The sequence below is a fragment of the Jaculus jaculus genome, chromosome X (genome assembly GCF_020740685.1).
Source record: "Jaculus jaculus isolate mJacJac1 chromosome X, mJacJac1.mat.Y.cur, whole genome shotgun sequence".
In the NCBI taxonomy this organism is placed as follows: domain Eukaryota; kingdom Metazoa; phylum Chordata; class Mammalia; order Rodentia; family Dipodidae; genus Jaculus; species Jaculus jaculus.
In genome coordinates this window covers 89,414,314-89,435,725 of record NC_059125.1, presented here as the reverse complement: position 1 = coordinate 89,435,725, position 21,412 = coordinate 89,414,314, and the positions used below count along the sequence as shown (strand labels likewise).

Below are 21,412 nucleotides of genomic sequence, written 5' to 3'. Positions count from 1 at the left end.
CTGGTACTGGGAGTTACAGGTTAGTGACCACTATGAAAATGAGGAAAAAAATAACTAATATACAAGAGTTACAGAGACAAGAGCGAGAGGGAGAGGAAGGGAGGGAAGATGTAGAAGATTTAGGTTAGACATGATCCTACCATCTCCAGTGTCTGACTGAGCAGCAAATATCCTGATGTGATGCCCACACAAGTGCAATAGTGGCACACAGCCATGGTGGGGAACCAACTGCTCTTGATTTGGCTAACTGATCCCCTCAGTGGTAAGGGACCCTTAGCTGGAGCTGGGAAACAAGTCAGAACCATACCCAAACATAAGCCCACTCTCCAATATCAAGCTATCATCAATCATGGGCTACAAAAGGGCCTATTAAATTCTCTATTAAAAAAAAAAGTAAGAGTTATCTCATTTGTCCTGGTGCTAACTTACTCTCCATTGGAGAATCTGCTTCTCTTTTTTACATAGATGTAGATCCTAAGGAGAGAGCCACCCCATCATACCTCAAAAGGGCCCCGGCTGAAACTAAGAAAAAGTGGCGAAAAAAGCAAGGGTGATGTTTTCCTGATGAACCGGATGCCAGCACGAGGGAGAAGGAGACCAACACAGAGAAAAATCAACTCCTACCAAATCAGAGAGCCAGAGCCTCAGAGGGCCCCAACACCTCAGCACTGAAGCAGACCAAAAATGAAACCAACATGGCTCAGGGAAATTTAGCGGAAGAAGGGGAGGAAAGAATGTCATAGCCACAGGTTGGATCATGATATGCAAAGACCTTTATCTTACCCATAACTGTGGACTAACTCCATAATGCAGGACCCATATACCTCAACAAGGAGGGGTCAGTGGGGAGGGGGGTAGGTCACAGATGAGCCTAATAATGGTACCAAACTGCCTGCATTTGCTGAATACAAAACTGATTAATTAAAAAAAAAAGAAATATAAATACAGAAACCATGGGGGAAAAAAAAAAAGAACTGGAAGCCTACAGGAAAGCTTAAAAGCATTGCTGACAGAATTTAATTACATACAGCCCCTCTTTTTAGTAAAGAAGAATAGTAGGACATATCAGAAAATGCAAGATTTGGTTAGTATTAGTTCATAATCACCGTTCTTTGATAAAACAGTAAAAATGCAAAATAACCTTAGTTTTCTTCTAAACAAATGGTGAAACACTTCCTTTAGAAGAATGGCAGTAGCAAACACTTTTATGTAAGAATTTCAACTGGAGGGTTTAAGACAATAGCAACATTGTTAGGGGTTTTCATATTTTCTCAAAAGTACAAGTACCATGCTCAATATTTGATTCCAGAGACCTCTTCTTCAATGCCAAGAACTCATAATACTGTTCAGACTCAGAAAAACAAACAAACAAACAAACAAACTGGAGATACATAAATGTAGCCAATTGGGAAACTTGCCATTAGAGTTTATCACCTATCAATATGAACTCTCTCCCCATAATGGCACACCCTATCTTGCTTCCAAATAAACTTCCACCTGACAGGACATTTATAAGGTAAAAGGAGTGGGAGTATGTAATTCATATCATGAGGATGAACTGTATTTTGTATAGTAGTTAAGAATGTCTGCTTTGGTCACTGATGAGTATCCTCAGGGTCTGTCTCCTTCACACTGGCACTGATGTATACATATGAAATAGGTTGTTAATAATGATAATAATTTCAAAAAAAAATTAAAAATGTTGGTTTGACTTTCACTGCTATGTTATGAAGTATGGTATGTTGTGAAGTCTATGAAACTTCCTGTTACTTCTGTATCTCATCTATATAATTAGAAATAACATTATCTTATAGATTTCTGTCATGAGGATTAAATGAGTTAATGCATGTAATATGTTCAGTAGAATGTATGTAAAATACTTTATGAATCATCTCATTTCTGTCTATGACATTCATTTTCTTTTTAGATGAATTTCTAGTTCACATGATTATTTCAGGTTGGCAAATGCCTAGTGGCAAGTGAATATAGACTACTCTATATTCAATAGACTATTTACTCAATAAGAGACTCTAACAGAGTTGGAAGAATTAATTTATATATATTTATTACAATTCTGACCACATTAAGTTTCAGGTGTTAGAATCTGACCAATAATATGATAGTTAATGCTAATGATGAGGAATTAAACAATAAATTATCATACATATATGTAAATGTTTATTACCAAGAAGGAATTCAATGGTAAATGTGTGAATTACAATATGTGACCCAGAATAAAATTATGAATGGAGAATTGACATATTTCCAAAGACATTTCTATTTTTTGGTACCTTGTGACAAAATTAAAAATTATCTTTGACAATGCATTTTTCTGACCTTTATTCTAGGATAATGTAAACAGCAATTATAATTGGTATAACCCACTCATAACTATTTATAAAATCCACAAAACTAAAAGCAAACTTTTTACATTGTACATATTAAGCTCTAATTAGGGTCCTTTCTAATTAAACTAATTTATTGGTAATAATTCCCAAGGAAGTATTATATGATATGTAAACTCTGACACATAATTATACTTTGTCCACCAAGAATATTGATAATAGTATATTCAAAAAATTATTAAATGTGAAAGAAATTATAATAATAATTATTCCCTCAATATTTCTGAGTGTGTAGAGACAGGAATTATAATTGACAAAGTGAACATGATTACATATCACCAGGATAATTTTGAAAAGGCATAATATAAGTGATTATTTCTTAATAAATATACTAAAACATGTTTAATTATTCCCATAAAATGAAAATAAGATTAATTAGACTTTGCTATATTTTGTTTTTTGGAAAGGACTTAATTTCATAAAGTAGCCTCAGAAATCCCTTTCAAAATTCTTCAATATTATGCAATCGAAAAGCCCTACACTGAGCTATTCTCAGGAACTGCAAACAATATTGAGTTCATACCTACTATAGAAAAGTCTGCTTTGCATAGTGGACAGTTTTGGTTATCTTTGCCATCAGATGCACCTAGTTGTAGTGTGCTGCTTATAATGATCTGAACACATTAATACCACCAAGGTCATGAACTTCATGCTTAACTTTTCAGATAGCTTTCTTTTATATTATGGGCCCTCACTCTGCTACTGGCCCATTGTCATCATAAATTGTACTGGTCATAGGAACAGTTGCCCACAGACAGATGAAATGATGAGATTATTACAACCATTATTTCAGGAATCAAAACAGCATCATGTCCTATTAAGTATACGGGTAGCATCAAGTTTCAATGCTGACCACTGTTAGTAAAAGGCATAATAAATTCCCAGATGACAACACTACCAAAAACATGTTTTTTATGAATTAAAATTAGAAGTGAACTTGTAAAAAACAAATCTCTTTGGAACTCTTCTTAGGAGAGTAAAAAATAGTGACAATATAGTAATATTTAATAAAACAATTATTAAAATACTTAAATTGTCAACACTGAAGAAACAAAACCATGTATAATAGAAACAAAACCATGTATAATAGAATGAAAAGACCAGTAATTAACAGCAATGTCGCTGGATACTGAAGGAACAAAGACTAAGTACAACTTATGAGAGGATTGATAGCATCATTATTATTGCTGTGAATGTAGCAAAAGGTACTTAATCATATGTGCTATTCCTTTCCAAGAGAATTATAGTTATCCTAATTGAATCACATGTCACAGAGAAGTAACTTTCGTTACTTCTTTGGCATTCTAGAAGATAAAATATCCCTCATATGTTGCAAGGATCACGCTATCAGTCTATTCTTATCACATGGAGCCAGACACAGGCAACACTCAATAAGGTATTCCAATAGAGGAAACATTGATAAATCACAATAGCTATATTTGCCATTTGAATGTAACCATATTTTACTTAGGCTCCTCCAAAAGTAAATTAAGAATTATGATCCTTAAACATATATAACCAGATGTCAAGCAGTATGAGAACATGGTGCTGGTAGGCATGGGAATATCAGGTTAATATTAACATTTGGCTATGATAAGTGAAAGGCAGGTCACACATGAATTATGGGCTTAAGCATGGGTAGCTTAAAACATAAATAATTTTTCCCTTCCCTGATTAATTTTATATAAGGAGGTAGATTTTGAGACACTGTAAACCATTTGGCAGGAAAATTGATGCATTCAGTTGTGTCTCTTTATTAGTCTAGTTTTTACTAGGACCAATTAATAGAAATACACTATTATCTTACATAAGATAGAGTTGGATAGGTAGATAGTCAAGAAGACAGTACATCAAACGATAAGAATTCAAACATACTAGTGAGGTCTTGTCCTGTGGGACACATAATAGTGTGGAGGTAGAGTCTTGAATGGAGTTTTCTGGTAATGGAGCTTTAATGAACATAGTTACAGAACAGAGAGAGGCAGCAGTGTTTACAACTATGGGACAGTGGATTGAAACATATGCTAATTCAGCCTATTTCATGTTTTTGCTTGTATAGCACAGACAGCAAAGTTATGAAGCATGCAAGCTATGTGATCAGCCTGCTGGAGCTTCAATTCCTTACTCAGCAGCACAATGTATTCATTAATATTATCTACAGCTTAAGGTAGACAACAAAACTAAATGATGCAATCTATGTAAGACACTTCACAAAGAAACTAGCATACAACAAAAATTAACAAGTATAACTGTTGAAACTGTTGATTTTATTATGCATCTATGATATAAAATTATCTTCATTTCCACAAAACCTTTCTGATAGTTATTCAATTTTATTGAATTTTATATTTTATAGTTCTTTAAGTAACAACAAGAAATTGAACATTTTCCTTATAATACAAACAACAAATCACAAAATAGCATTTGTTTCAATACACTACAACTCTATACATTTAATTGGGTCACCATGCATTTTTACAACTTTATTAGACTGAGATGAGGGTGTCGTCCTATAAATTTAGCAGTAGGCTGCTAAAGCAAAAGGATCACAAGTGTGAGGTTAGCCTGGGCTAAACAGTGAGTCCTACCTCAAATTATGGAAAAAAAATAACTTCATTGGACAAATCACAGCCCACTTTTAAAAATAAAATGTAACTTTCCCATTTGAAATATTTTAAGAAACATAATAAAATACAAGATTAGTATTGTTTTAAAAAGGATGAGATTGGAGAAATGGTTTAGTGGTTAAGGCATTTGCCTGTGAAGCCTAAGGACCCATGTTCTAGGTCCCAGGGCCCATTTAAGCTAGAAGCACAAGGTAGTGCATGTGTCTGGAGTTTGTTTCCAGTGGCTGGAAGCCCTGGCACTCCCATTTTCTCCACCCAAAGCCTCTCTCTCTGTCTCTCTCTCTCAAACAAATGAATATTATTTCAAATAAATAGGAGGACAATTAGAAATCTCTGAATGAAGTGAATTACTAAACCATAGAAATGTAAATGTGCAAATTAACATTAAAAATCTACTGAGCAAAAAGAGACAAAGTTGGGCTGCAGCGATGGGTCAGTAATTAAGATACTGGCCTAGAAAGCCTAAGGTTCCGGATTCAATTCTACAGGACCCAGGTTAGCCAGGTACACAAGGTGAATATCCTTCCAGTTAGTGATTAACTACTAAAAATCACAATATATAAATGTACATGTATGTATGTCTGAACTTCTAAATGAAGGCATGTTGAATTCTTACTGTGTAGGCTACTTTAGTTTATTAGTCTTGATATTACAAAATGAATTGTACATAATTGTAAATAATTTGCATAATTGCTCAACAGACTTTGAGACGTATACTTCCCAGAAGTTGTAGTTAATGCTAAGAAAGTAGAGTGAAGAATATAGCAATACGACTTCCAGACTTGAAGAAATCAGTGTATACATTGGGTACCAAAATGAAGACAATGATAGCACATTATAAACAGTATTTTCTGAGGAAAGATGAAGGGCGAAAGGGACATATGAGTGGGTAAGAGCTCTTGCTGTATCCTCTCTTGCTGTATCCTGTTCCTAAGCATCAACCTAAAAAGGTGGACACAGCTGCACATGTCTCAAACTCTAGTTCTGAGTGTATTAGAGACAAGAGGATCCCTAGGGCTCACTGGTCTGTCACTGTAGCCAAAATGAGACCATTTCAAGGAGATAAGGAAGAGAGTGATTGAGCAGAATACTTGATATCCTCTGAACTGAGCATGTGTGCAGAGAATATAACCTACATGCTCATGGGTACACACATATACACACACAGCTACTAAATGCATGTTCACAAAGAACCTGCAAATTCTTATAGCATGTCTGTTCCAGAAAAAAAAAAAAGGAGTTCAGTCCATGTATAATTCAACAGGGGTGAAAAGACAACCTTGGAAAGCAATGGAACGACATAAATACACACTGAAATATTCCAGCCATGGGACTGTCATGAACAAGACAAAACATGACTGAAGTGAATGAAATGAACTGGGGTTCTTTTAAATTTCCAAATAAAGAGTCATCATAGCACTTGTAATTACTGATGAATCACAGCACATATATCCATGTAGAAGACAATTTTTGAAATGACATGCAAAAGATTCCTGCATTATAAGATTCATGCATTTACTGATCTTGACTTGAGGACTGGGTCTTGATAGTATCTTCTAACTATAAAGATCTTAGGCTACAAAATATTGGGAATACCTTGTTGCTTTCATTTTTATTTTACTCTTTCTTTTTCTGAACTGTTTGATAGGCCAAATTGCATTATGTAAGCTGTTGCACTTCAAGGTCCACAAGCAAGGAACTAAGCTCAGCTTCTGGACAGCAGCCAACAAAGAGAACAGAAGCCTTATACTTCAACAGCCTGTGAAAAACTAAATCCTGTCATCAATGGTAGATATTATAAGTCCAGAAATAAATCATTACCCAGACAGGCCTTTGGATGAGACCACAATCCAGACAAAATCTCTGCTGAGATCTGCCAAGATTCCTGATAGTATGAGAAAATAAATGGGGCTTGGTGGGGGTAATTTTTGTTGTTGTTTTTTTCCAGAGATGGGAATGACATTAAAAAAAAATTAGTAGAGTCAATCAACACATGATAAGATATTAAAAAGTGTCCTAATATAATAACATCAATGATAATTATTGCATCAATTATCATAGGGAATCTAATGTTCATGTACTTTTGAGAACCCATTAAAAAGAGGTATTCTCAACTGACTGGCTCAAAAAGATTACTCACATATAATGTATGAAAACAGTTACCTGATTTAGATTTGTTTAAAATATTTCATTTATTTACTTTTCTGACAGAGAGACTGATAGAGAGAGAGGAAAAAAAAAATGTTGGCATGCCAAGGTCTCTCAAAACTACAAAAAAACTATAGACACATGTGCCACTTTGTGCATGTGTCTTTATGTGGGTACTCAAACTCAGGTCCTTAGGGTTTGCTTGCAATTGCCTTAATTGCTAAGCCATCTCTCCAGCCCAATATTTATTTAAATTAAATATATTTCATAGAACTGACAAACTTCTTGTTCATACCTCTTACACAAGGTACAGTCTAGGACTAGTTTAATATTCAATAATAGAACTTTTGTTGTTTTAAGTACCAATAGTAAACTTTATATCACATCCACTATAGTTTATATTTCTCAAAATAAGACTAATTTACCTGTAACAATGACCTCAAATATGAATGTGATTTGTTTTCTTTTCAAATGTTATCTAAAGAATATCTAGGGGCTGTGGAGATGAATCATGGAGCAAGACTGCTTGCTGCACCAGCAGGAGACCATGAATTCAAGGGACAATGCACCTAAGAATCTATGCATATTGATGCTTGACTGTAACTTAAAATGAAAGCAGTCAGAGACAAGGAGGTTCCATGGGGCTCACTGGGTAGCCAGTATAACTGCAAAACAGGGTGTTTTCTCAGGGAAATAAGACAGAAGAGTTAGAGAAGGAAATATATCATTATCTTCTGGCCTCCACACAAGTGCATGCTGGGAATGCATATCTACATACACATACAAATGAACATATACCAAGCATATTACATAAACATATCCAAAAAGATGACGGATTACTGTAATCTAAATAATGTTTAGTGAAACTGAGTCTCACTAACACATATGTCAATAAGGCAATATTTTAAAAGCTAAACAGGTCTATAATGTTATAATTAAATCCTTAAAAAGCCTAATGAATAATTGGTTTCATTAGAGTATCCCACACACACTAACACATTATTCCTAAATAAGTAATCATATGAAAATAGCATTACTTCATTTCTTATAAGAAGAAGCATCCCAAGTCATAAAAATGTCTTATCAGTGGCAAGTGCCATACATGAAATGACTAAAATCTTAGTCATAGCCAGAATAATTTTATTTCCTACAGAGGATAACATACAACTTCCTCAATTTGGCTTCTTCTATGAAGAACTGTGTTAAGTTCCAGGGTTATAGGATAACACATTTCATAAGATAATAAATATATGTGAAACTTGATTATTAATTATGTGAAAAGGATATTTATTAGCTATGAAAAAATGTACAGATAGCTAGAACATAAAAGACTTTAAATGGCATTGCTGTATCATAGGGAAGTGATTAAGAATAAATCTGGGCTCAGTTCTCATTCTTGCCATTTACTAGCATTATGAGAAGATATATTCTATATTCTTCCATATTCTGAGTTTATACAACTATAAAATATAATTGCTTAGAGTTGATATGAGGGCCAGATAAAATAAAGATTTAAAACACTTATAGCACTTGAGACAGTTTCCTAAATATCCTATTAATGCTATTATTAGTTGTCACTGTAGTATTGGTATTTATAACATCAGTAATGTAATAAGTATACTATCACCAACATGTAAAACAATTTAGGGGTTAAGGTGTTTGCCTGCAAAGCCAAAGGACCCAGATTCAATTCCCCCGGACCCACGTTAGCCAGATGCACAAGGGGGCACACCTCTAAGCCATCTCTACAGCCCTGAATTATGAATTTTTGAAATGAGACGTGTCAACTTTAAATTATAAGCCTCCACATAGAGAATATTGAGATAAATATCTGCCTTCCAATCAAGAAAGCTTCAAAATTATTGTCTGGAGCTCATTTGCAATGGCTGGAGGCCTTGGCATGTTCATTCTTTCTTTCTCTCTCTCTCTCTCTCTCTCTCTCTCTCTCTCTCTCTCTCTCTCTCTCTCACACACACACACACACACACACACACACACACACACACACACACTCTTTCTCTCTCTCTCTCCCCCTCCTTCCCTCCATCCCTCCATATTTGTCTGTCAAATGAATAAATTCACAATTCACACTTTTACATAAAGGAAATAATGAACACTAAAAGTGCCATCGCTTATGACTTGTAGTGCCTTCACCAGAACTGGGAAAATGTTTGTTTGTTTTGTATTTTTATAATTTCCTATTATTTATAAGCTACTCAGTTTATGATATTTTGTTTTAGTATAATAGCCAACACAAAGATAGGAAAGTGATGATTTTTAATTAATCTGGAAGAATTAAGTCTTCTTGATCTGTTCCCTCACATATTAAAGCTGACAATCCAGACAAATGCATGTGGTATCATTAAGATGACAAATTATTTGTTAGGATACCAGCTTGCACTGGATACTTTGTTACTACTTTATAAGGGGTGTGTATTCTTGGAATGACATCTCATTATTTTTAAGTATATTTCAAGAATTTCTGTATTATGGAGACAGATGAATTAGGTTTTACCACTCTTTTGTCTTTTCATTACCTCACTAAATGTAGAAAACTATATTGAGCAATCAAACAAGAATGGGTATCTTCAGAGACAACCAGCTGATTTTAAGACTAAGAAACTCATTTTCAATTATCATCCTACAAGAAAACTGTTTTTATGTAGGTACTTCTTTAAACTGTGCTCCACCAAATTTAAATGCTATGTCCAATATTTCAAGCATGGTAAAATGACACTTATATGCATTTGAAGTATTTACCACACCTCAATTTTCTGTTATTATTAAAGCTAAATTGCATTGTAGAAATATATTATTGAAGAAGCTAAATTTTATTAACCTCATGTTTATTTCTCATATTACCTCCAAGAAACATTAAAGCCAAAGAAATTGCTCACAAGTTCCAAATATGCACTCTTTGTTCTTCCTGAAGCCTCTAGAGAACCCTAGAAATTCTAATTAGAATTAGCAGTTATAAGTTACATATTTTATTATTATTCTGAATTTAGTTAATATTAAACATCATTACTTTATTTCTTATATAATATTACCATTTTCTATAATTACTGTAGATTTTAAAGAGAAAGTTACACTATAATTATAGCATGAATGGCTATGTGTCTTCAAATATTATCATACTGAACAAAGTGTAGCTAGCGAACACACACAAATTCCAACTGTTGCATATGCATATTCTAAACTAGTAACAGTGTGTTTTTCAACTAATCACCCCTTTGTGTGTATACAGCTGTTTAATACATTGAAATACTTACTGTATTACAGCATCATGATGGTCTATTTAAATAATGAAATATATTAAAAAGAACACAGAATTTAAGAAGTAAAAGAAGTGTTAAAGATGAAGATTGTTAATTTGTACTGGTCAGAATATGATCATATCTTGCTCAAATGACTAACATTTATTCACACTTAGCAATCCATCACCTATTGCTATTTAACTTACATATCTACCAAGATCTACACTGGAGCTAATCAGCAAATTATTGGTACCTAATACAGAGGAAAGGGGTTAGAAATTAGTATTTTTGCAGAGATACCATGAATGAAAATGGGCCATGTAATGGTTGTCTTTAGGATCAGGCCTAAAGGCAAGTTTTATAATCAGCAGCTCTGGTAACACTAATGAACAAAGAGGAAAATCAGGATTCTTCACTGTGAAGTTCTCCATCAAGTCTCCTCTCTCCACAATATAAACACATCAGGTTGTTTCCTATTGTTTTTAACATCTCTCCCTCCATTACTAAATTAATAGGAGGACATAGGATTGAAGTTTTCACTAACTTTGAGTTCCTAGACAAAAAGTCAAAATGTAATATTGGAGTTGAATATTTGAAATAAAAAGCTGAGTTGCCTCTCACTACAACTAACCAAGCTGTAGCCCATCTCAGGTAGCTAAGTGTTCAGAACAGGCCCAAATGAGATAGATGCCTAACTGAAGATGGTGGGGAACAGGGTTTATGCTTTATTTTGCCTCATACTTTGCCTACAATAGCTCACTGCTCACAATGCATTGTATTGGTCAATAAATGTCTTCTGGTTCTAAATGGTACACAATCTCTGAATATTTCTTTGGTCAAATGAATTTGGATAATTTACTTCATCTAACAACTTCTTTTAGAAATTTGGTGTCTCCTTCTTCCCTAATCTAAGCAATTACATTTTGTCTTCCAACTGCTTTCAAATATATATATTCTAGCATTCACTATAACTTGATCAAATATAGTAAAATTTTCCTATGAATTCCCTTCTTCATGGATAAGACCTTATTCATTTCTTTCCTTCACATTTAGTATAGTATCAAGTACATAGTAGGAACTCTAAAACTAGCTAAGTGAAATGAAAGATGCATTCCCCACCCCCCAAAAAGTAGAATTAACTGCCTTTTAATAGATTCTTAAAGGGAATTTTATCTAAAACTCTGTAATAATAAGTAATTCAAACAGAAAGTACAATTTCATGGTACTTTCACATATTAAATATTTACATATTTAAATATTATAGATATTAAAAGCTGTTCTATTTAGCAATTCTAAGCTACTTAAAATTTTAAACATTCACTAGAAAACACACTAGAAAAGCTTTATAGTACATGTAGTGAGAACAAAAACATCAACCCTCCAAGTGCCTTGCAGTAGGGGTTGGTTCTCAAGGGTTTTGGAACACTGGGTCTAAGAGCTTTGGAAATGGGTATTAGAAACAGCAAGTTTGTGGCTCATTCCAGAATGTTACTGTCCTTGCTGCAATGAGCAGCAGAATGAGGAAGAAAGTGATGCCCTCGAGCTAGGAGAGCAAGGGAAGGGCAGCTAAAGTCAGTAAAGCCACAGTCTCCTGCAGATTTCTTATTGAGCCTGCCATCTATTGTCCAAATTATGAATCAAAGCACTGTTAGTGACAAGGAAGTTCAGCCAGTACAACAGGGTAATCAATACTTAGGAATGCTATGTCAAAATGGCTGTGTGGTATCATTAAAAGTTGTTTGCCCTATGAAATTCTTGAATAAGATAATCTATGCTGTTTAATTGATTCCTGAATGTCCCTTCTAAAATAAAACTTAGTACAACTAATGACACTGAAAGGTATAACTCTCTTGGCATTCATAAACAAGCAAATAGGAAAGCAAGAGTAACATCACATAGAAAATTGAAAGAATTAAACTTGAGGGGAATGGAAATGCAGCAGTCACAGCAGTGAGTACATGATTTGAATGATTCTTGTTTGGTTTTACTTCAGATTGATTAGCTTTTGGCAGCAGCAATAAGAATCATTTCCATTATAACTGATTAGCTCTATCAAATGGCACATAGAACAGAAAAATCTCTTCTGGATCTAACAGTTGTATCAATTGTCAATAACTTAAACAAAGCATATACTTACAAAGCATCCAATAAATGAAAGACAAAAGCTAATTAATATTTATTAAGTGCCTGCTAGATAACAAACACTGACTGTGATGGCTGCTTTAAAGATACAACCTTATTTAATTCTCACACAAAGTCTAGGTAAACATTGATTTATTCATTTTATGGATGAGAAAATCCAGTCATTGAAGTTACATGTACTACCAGTGGAATGCAAGTAGGTGTGACTACTTCATCTGACCTTTTCAACTATAAAGCATTATGCACTACCTTTAGAGGCACTGCATTGTAATGATGTTTACAGTACCTATCTGTCTCTAACCTGAATTTCTTCATTGGTAAACTACACAATCTGTGCTTTTGAAAATCTGTTTCTTGTTGAATTTAATTCAAATAAATAAACAAGCAAAAGAGCAATTGTTTATCAGAAAATGTGCAAAGATCAAGAGTGGGAAGAATCCAAAACAAAAGTTAAAAATGGATGCCTGTTATGGCTCTTAGGAGGCTGCAGTAAGAGGAACCCCATGAGTTCAGGCCAGTCTAAGGCTACAGAGTGAGTTCCAGATCAGCTGAGGTTAGAGTGGGATCCTGCATCAAAATAAAATGGACTATGGGGCTGGAGAGATGGCTTAGCGGTTAAGCGCTCGCCTGTGAAGCCTAAGGACTCCTGTTCGAGGCTCGGTTCCCCAGGTCCCACGTTAGCCAGATGCACAAGGGGGCGCACGCGTCTGGAGTTCGTTTGCAGAGGCTGGAAGCCCTGGTGCGCCCATTCTCTCTCTCTCTCTCCCTCTATCTAGCTTTCTCTCTGTCTCTGTCGCTCTCAAATAAATAAATAAAATATTAAAAAAATAAAATAAAATAAAATAAAATGGACTATGTATAGAAGACTTTCAACCTCACTGTAAATATAAAAAATAAGTAGGTTGGGAGCATATGCCTATAATACTATAACTTTGAAGGCTGAAGCATGAACACAGCCACAAGTTTAAGGACATTCTGAGCTAAATAGTAAATTCCAGCTTAGCCTGAGCAACAGAACAAGACTTTGTTTCATCTTCCCTCAACAATGTAAAATATATAACAATGATTTATCATTTTCATCTGTAAGATAAGCAAAGGTTGTGAAAAAAGACATAAAATGTGAACAGCTATTATCCAAAATGCTTAGGATAAAAAGTGATCCATCTTTCAGATTTTATTCTCAGATGGTGGAATGTTTGCAAACATAATGAGATATCTTAAGAATAGGACCAAAGTCCAGACAAGAAATTTATTTATGTTCTATATATATTGTATACTCATAGCCTGAAGATAGCTTTATACAACATTTCTAGTCGGCTTGCTTTATTAGGACCATATATTCATCATACATCTTACTGGGTTTCATGAGGACATTTTCTTGCAAGTATTAAATGAACTTTAAAGAGACCTCATTCCATATATAACATTCATCCCCTTTTTCTCCCCTCCCCGCTCCTAGTAGTGGGCCTATGATTTTACTACAACCTGTCATGTGAGGTCAAATTTGGCAGACTTAGGATTTTAGGGTTTGGATGTTAAATTTGTATTCATATGTACATTATAGTTTGAAGCAGACTGTTTGGAAGACAATTTTTAAGGTATCTCAAAATATTAAACCTAGAATAATTTTATGCATAAATTCTACTTTTAGAATTGATTTAGAGATAGTCTCACATTTGCTCAAAAATTATATACTGAAACATATTCATCACAGGCTGTTTTGTACTAGGAAAAGACTAGGACTAACACAGGAAACAAATGTGAAATAATCTCAAAATAAATTTAGTGAAGGTGATCATTTAACTTTCATTAAAAAAAACTACTATATGAATATAGTGCTCTAAGCATGAGCACTATGAATGTGATCAGAAAATTACCATTTTTTAAAAAGTGATTACATTAATAGTGATTTCTGATATCACTGGAGAACCTTAAATGAACCTTTAATATTAAAATTCATTAGACTATTCTGATCATCTCAGATCTGTTTTTTGCCTTATCCTCTTTTACAAATATATATTGTAACAAAACACATAAATGGCAAAATCACTAATTCCAAGTACATGAAAATACAGATTATTTCCATTTCTTAGTTGAAAAGACACATTCAAATAAAAAGAAATCCATGTGTAACTGAATTATCACTTCTGCAATTATCTCTGAAACGGACATGTTGAAATAAAACACCAAAGATTCATGAATTCCAATGATTATGAGCCAAAGAGATTACTTGAATTGTTAAAATTATGTGGAAAACACAAAAGACATGAAGGATGTTATCATAAATAGACTATGAGCAAATCTGCAAACATTGAGAACCTGATTTGGACATTGATGCATAATGTACACTCATAACAAAAATTATAAAATATCCTGAGAAAGCAGTTGATAAACACACATTTCATAAGAAACATGTAATCCTTATGGTATTAATGTTATTCCAATAACAATAAAACTGTTGACCTTAGTAATATGTGATAATTTTTTTTGTTGTTGTTAAGGTAGGGTCTCACTCTAGCCCAGGCTGACCAGGAATTCACTATGGAGTCTCAGGGTGGCCTCAAACTCATGGTGATCCTCCTACCTCTGCCTCCCGAGTTCTGGGATTAAAGGCATGTGCCACCACGCCTGCCTTCATATTTTCTATTACAAAAAGTCACCCCATGCATTACCAAACAACCATTTGTGAGGCATGACATTTATATTAAATAATAACAAAACCCTATGCCTTCTTTAAGATGTATAAAATTTATATAAAAGAAAAACCAAAGAAAAGGCAAACATTTTCTTCATCAACAGGGTAAAATATATTTAAGATGTTAATCTCTTTGTGTTTGATACTACCCAGTAAATACATGTGCATGTCATCAGGAATTTTTGCCAATGAATTATAATATATAAGAAAGTAGAATTTATATTTTAAATATAAAACATACCTTTTACATGGGTACCAAAAGTCAGGGTCAATTTTGCAAAGAGATCTGGATTCTCAAACTTGTCTTCTTTTACTTTTAGCCAGAAACAGTTCTCAGACAAGTCTTGAGGCTCAATCTGAGGAAAATAACAAAAATAAGCTTCTGTATTATTACTTCCTACTTAAATTTTCAAAGAACTCATGATCACAAAGACAAATGAGTATGCTTTTATCTATCCAGTACAACAACTTTTAAATCTTACTAAGCAGCATTTAGGGGCTAGAAAGATAGCTTAGTGGTTAAGGCACTTGCCAACAAGGTCAAAGTACTGAGGTTACATTACACAGTACTCATGTACAGTCAGATGCATAAGGTAACACATTTATCTGGAATTAGTATGCAGTGGCTGGAGGACCTGGCACACACATTTTCTCTGTACCTCTCTCTTTATGTCTTAAATAAATAAATAAATAAACTATTTAAAACATAACACTTGTGCTGGAGAGATGCCTTAGAAGTTAAGGAGCTTGCCTGCAAAGTTCAAAGATCCAGGTCTGATACCCCAGATAAGCCAGATGTACAAGGTGGCCCATGATTCTGCAGTTTGTTTCCAGTGGCTGAAGACTCTGGTGTGCTCTTTCTCTCTGTATCTGCCTCTCTCCCTCTTGTAAATAAATATATTCATAATATTTCAAAGCAGACAAAAAATTTTAAAATAGTAAAAAATAGCACTTAAAATGAACAGTCATAGAGGAACCCGTATAATTCTCCTGGTGTGCAAAAAGGGCCACAAAAGCAATAGGTCATAGAGGAAAGTGCATTTTTAAAACTTGCCCAGTTAAAAGACCTTTAATAATCTCACATACATTCTTACTGACTTTGATTTTATTTTCATCATTTTAGGTAACATATAAAATAATGAGTGCCACTGTAACATCTCATACATGCAAAATATGTATGCTGTTCATATTAAATACACATTGCCCACTCTTCATTTTTCGTCAGTACTCCACAAAACATGTCCCTTCTGCTTTCATGTCATATACAAACACAAATACACACACACACACACACACACACACATATATATATATATATATAAATTTTAGTCCAAATTCAAAATATAAGAAAAACATGATATATTTGTCTCACCCTGCCTTGTTTTCCTTACTCTTATGATGTTCAGGTGACCCAAGGATTTATAAACTAAAGACCCTATACTCAGAAATGCAAATTTTCCATGTTCATCACTTAAAGGCAATTATAGTAATTGCTGGCACATCCTACTATGTGTCAGGATAGTAGTTTGAGTATTAACTCATGCATTGCCTATAATAGTCCTTTAATTTTGGGCCTATTGTTTATTCCATGTTAAAGAAAAGGAAACAGGTCCAGAAGTTTAATATGGCTGCTCCAGCTTGGTGGAAGAGTTAAATCTAGGCAGCCTAGTTCCAAAGAATTTAAATACTACACTGAAACTCCACATAAAAAAATAACACATTTTGATGGGTTGGAGAGATGACTTAGCAGTTAAGGCACTTGCCTATGAAGCCTAAGGACCCAGGTTAGATTCTCCAGGTCCCACGTAAGGCAGATGCACATGGTGGTGCATGAATCTGGAGTTTGTTTGCAGTGGCTAGATTCCCTGGTGTGCCAATTCTCAATTTCCCTCCCTCCCTCTCTGTCGCAAATAAATAAATAAATCATATATATATATATATACACACACACACATATACATTTTGAGTATACCGTGGTGGCTTGGTAATGTGTAAGTGGCATCACAATATATGCTAAATAACAAATACAATATTACATGTATATTAGTAAATAAGTGAGCCAACAGTTTCTTGTTCCTGTATTTTGATAGACTGCACCTAATTCAAAATAACTACATTTTAAAATCACTTAAACATCATTTATGCTTATGAGCAAAGCATCGGTACATATGTAATTTTTTTAAAAAAGAATAAAAAACTTTAGCCATCATTCTGATCAAATTAATTTGTCATATATATGCTATAAAAAAGCATTTTTAAAGTATAATCTTGGATATAGGTAAATATATTTCCAGTGGAAAACAAATTCTCACTAATGAGGACTGTGACTATTTTTATAATAAATTTTTCAAGAAACATTAATTGATATTAATAAAACAATATAAAATTCAATATACAATTCAGAAGTAAATATTTTCATATATAAGTAAAGATTGTCACATATTGCATACTAAAGTTTAAAACTAAAAAAATAGGGCTGGAGAGATGGCTTAGCGGTTAAGCGCTTGCCTGTGAAGCCTAAGGACCCCGGTTCGAGGCTCGGTTCCCCAGGTCCCACGTTAGCCAGATGTACAAGGGGGCGCACGCGTCTGGAGTTCGTTTGCAGAGGCTGGAAGCCCTGGCGCGCCCATTCTCTCTCTCTCCCTCTATCTGTCTTTCTCTCTGTGTCTGTCGCTCTCAAAATAAAAAAATAAATAAATAAAAATTTAAAAAAAAATAATCATTATAAGAATAAAAACATAAGGTATATTAACAAAATAATAAAGTTATAACACTTAATAAAAAATAAAAATTTGTTTGAATTTATTACTATATTTAAAACATGTTTTAATTTAATTTTATTTATTTACTAAAGAGAAAGACAGATAAAGAAATATGCAGGTACAGAGAAAGGGAGAAAATGGGCATGCCAGGGCCTCCAGCCACTGCAAATGAACACCAGATGCATGTGCCCCCTTGTGCATCTGGCTAATGTGGGACATGGGGAATTGAACCTGGATCCTTAGGCTTTGCAGGTAATAGCCTCAATTGCTAAACCACCACTCCAGCCCTATTTAAATCATTTTTTGTTATACCGATTTGATTTGCTTTTGGGCATCCTTTTTTAAATTTTATTTTTTTTAGATACAGACATAGTATGTAAACAACACGTGTTGGTACTAGTGATTCCCTCATCCCTGCCCCTTTTCTGAAGAGGCCCTCCTCGTGGTTGTTTCAAATCTTATATTGGCTGAATATTTCTTTGCTATGCCCAATGCCATCTTTTGGAGTGTGAATGTTTATTCTGTGCCCTTATGGGTTTGGGGGGGGGATTTTTTTTTGGTATTATGGCTCAGTTAAAATACCTTGGATGTATGGGATGTTTCAACATTATTGATACTGATAAAAACTATGGGTAGTTTTAAAGTTGGACTGAATGCATTACATTTTACATCATGTATTGATATCAGTTTATGGGGACAAGGGGCAGAATATGGTGGCTTGATTCAGGTGTCCTCCATATACTTAGGTGTTTTGTATAATAGGTTCCCCAGCTGATGGCAATTGGAAATCTAAGAGTCCTGGAGGTAGTATATTGTTGGGGGTGGGCTTATAGGTGTTAAAGACTGCTCCCACCTTGCTAATGTTTGGCACAGGCTATTCCTGTTGTCTACCTGATGTCGGCCAGGGAGTGATATCCAACCTCTGCTCATACCATCCTTTTTCCCTGCCATCAGACAGCTTCCTTCTCAAGCCTGTAAGCCAAAATAAACCTCTTTTTCCCCAAAGCTGCTATTGGTTGGGTAATTTCTGCCAGCAATGTGAACCTGACTGTAACATTTAGTATGTAAACAATACATGTTGGTACCATTGTTTCCCTCATCCCTTCCCCTTTGCTGAAGAGGTCCTCCTTATTAGGGATGCAGGAAAACCCCATGGGGATTATGTGCCATGTATTGTGGGGGCAGCAGTCAGATGTGGGGGAGAGGCAATGTCGCTAAGCATAATGTCCCAACTTGTGGCTCTAACAATCTTTCCATTGAGCATCATTTTAATCCCTAGGAATTTTTCAGTTATCTAGGTAACAAACTTAAATATGAACATAAGATGGTAAACTCACAAAGGAAAGCAATACCATAAACAGTCACCATCTCAAATATCACTCAACACTTATAGATAGCAATGAAATTACCATGAATATATAGGCAATCATGGTTAGACAAAGGCTTAAAAAAAAAAAAAAAGGAAAAAAGCCCTCCATCTATAGTATTACCTTGGACCAATTTATTCTCTTCATGGACACTTCAGGATTATACTTTTTCTTCTGCTTCATTCCAAAAGGTAGAGAAATTGGTGCCCCGGGGGGAGGAAGAATTCCTCCAAGGGGTGGTGGTGGTGGAGGAATACCAGGCATACCAGGTAAAGGAGGGGGTGGTGGAGGAGGAGGACCTACTCCAGGTAGTGGTGGCGGTGGTGGTGGGGGTGGTGGGGGTGGAGGACATGGTCCAGTCCCAGGCAATGGAGGTGGTGGAGCAAGACCTGGAGTTGCTGATGTAGCTCCCTAAAATAGAAATAATCCAAGTTTAAAATATTCTAAGAAAAAATAAATTATGGTTGATTAGGTGAACAAGAACTTAGAATTAGTTCATGAAATTACTTGGTTACTTGGTATAATGACATACTGACTTAGAATAAGGGAACTTGGCCCCTCCTGATTCAGCCACTTGAGTCCACAAACCAATCATATCTCTCATTACACAGTCCATTCTGAAAACAAGGCTCAACCAAATTGGGTGTTTGATCTATAAAAAGGAGCCTTAACATCAGGGTTTAAAGCACTTTCCCTCTTACCAGCCAAACAGGGAAGTGGGGATATTTTCTTTTGCCTGGGTATTTTCCTGCTTACCTTCTATTTAAGTCTTGCTTTGAGATTTTTCTTTAAGTTATTCACTTATTTATTTTTTAGCTTCATTACATGTATGATTTTCTTTAATTTCTGAGTTCTCCACAATTTCTCAACCCTCTCTAGTCTTTTATGTGAAGGGGATCTTTTGCTTCTTATGCTTTGTCTTCCATATATGGGTAGATGTACCTTCTCCAGACCCTTGTACATTTCCCTGGAATGGAGATTCTCTCTGTCTCCACTTCCTTTCTGCAACAAGGCAAATAGAATTCTCCTCTGTCTTGAGTCTTTCTGCTAGCCTCCTCCCTGGATCTTAATTCTCCTACAATTAAGTTCATAATTCATAAATTAATCTTCTCAGAATCTGTTTTATTAATTGTTTGCTAAAATAGGATACAGGCCCCCAAATTAGGATTTATAGGCCCTCCTCATTCCCCAAAATCCTACATGAGCAGGATTATGTTTGAGTTCCAGACCATCCTGGGCTACCGATTGAAATCTAGGTCAGGCTGGGCCAGAGTAAAACCTTGCCTAAATAAATAAACAGGAATGTTACACTTTCATAAATGTGCAAGGGAAGCCAACATTTCTCAACTAAATTTTAAAACAATATTTCCTTAACTTATTCATACATAAAAAGCTCGATAGTTAAATGAATCATGGAAAGGTACATGAAAAACAGTTAAACAGTTTCTTCAATATAGGAAATCTCAGACTGTTTAATATGGAAATGAGGGCTATGAGTTTCTAGGACAGAAGTTCATGTGTGTCCAACTAGTGGACTATGAAATATTTTCCTTGTGAAAAATCCATTAACATCTATGTCACTAATGTGTAGGGAAAGGTGAAATAATGGGAATGTATGGAACCAGTAAGTTGGAAATATGATGGCAAGAAAGGTGATTTTGCTGTAAAAGAAGGAGTAGTGAGGATAGTACTCAGAGTCTAGGCTGCATAGGGGATGGATTTAAAGTAGGACATACTAGATGGCCAAAAAAATTTGGGTAAAAAATAGTCATGTATTTATTCCTAATAAGAAAAATTATTTAATCCAATTTACAAAAGACAATCTAGGAACATAATAAATCTTTGATAGTACTAATCACATAAATACTTTAGAAAAATTATTTGCTTCTGAATTAATTATTAATTTAATTTCTTGCCCTCCTTGATCATTAATGATGACATGTTGATGTGTCCAATACTGTGCACATTATGACAGCCACAATGAGGCCATAAATGCAATAGTTACTTTA

At 34.6% G+C, this 21,412-nt stretch overlaps 1 protein-coding gene across 2 annotated transcripts in view; it reads right to left on the bottom strand.

Moving 5' to 3' along the window:
* The window catches only part of Diaph2 (diaphanous related formin 2), a 915,994-nt gene that overhangs the window by 623,427 nt on the left and 271,155 nt on the right, over positions 1–21,412 (bottom strand). For both annotated transcript variants that reach the window (XM_045140096.1, XM_045140097.1), the window contains 2 exons: positions 19,527–19,814; positions 15,516–15,630 (listed from right to left, as the gene is read on the bottom strand). In XM_045140096.1, coding sequence (XP_044996031.1) covers positions 15,516–15,630; positions 19,527–19,814 — 403 coding nt within the window. The remainder of the gene's footprint in view (positions 1–15,515; positions 15,631–19,526; positions 19,815–21,412) is intronic.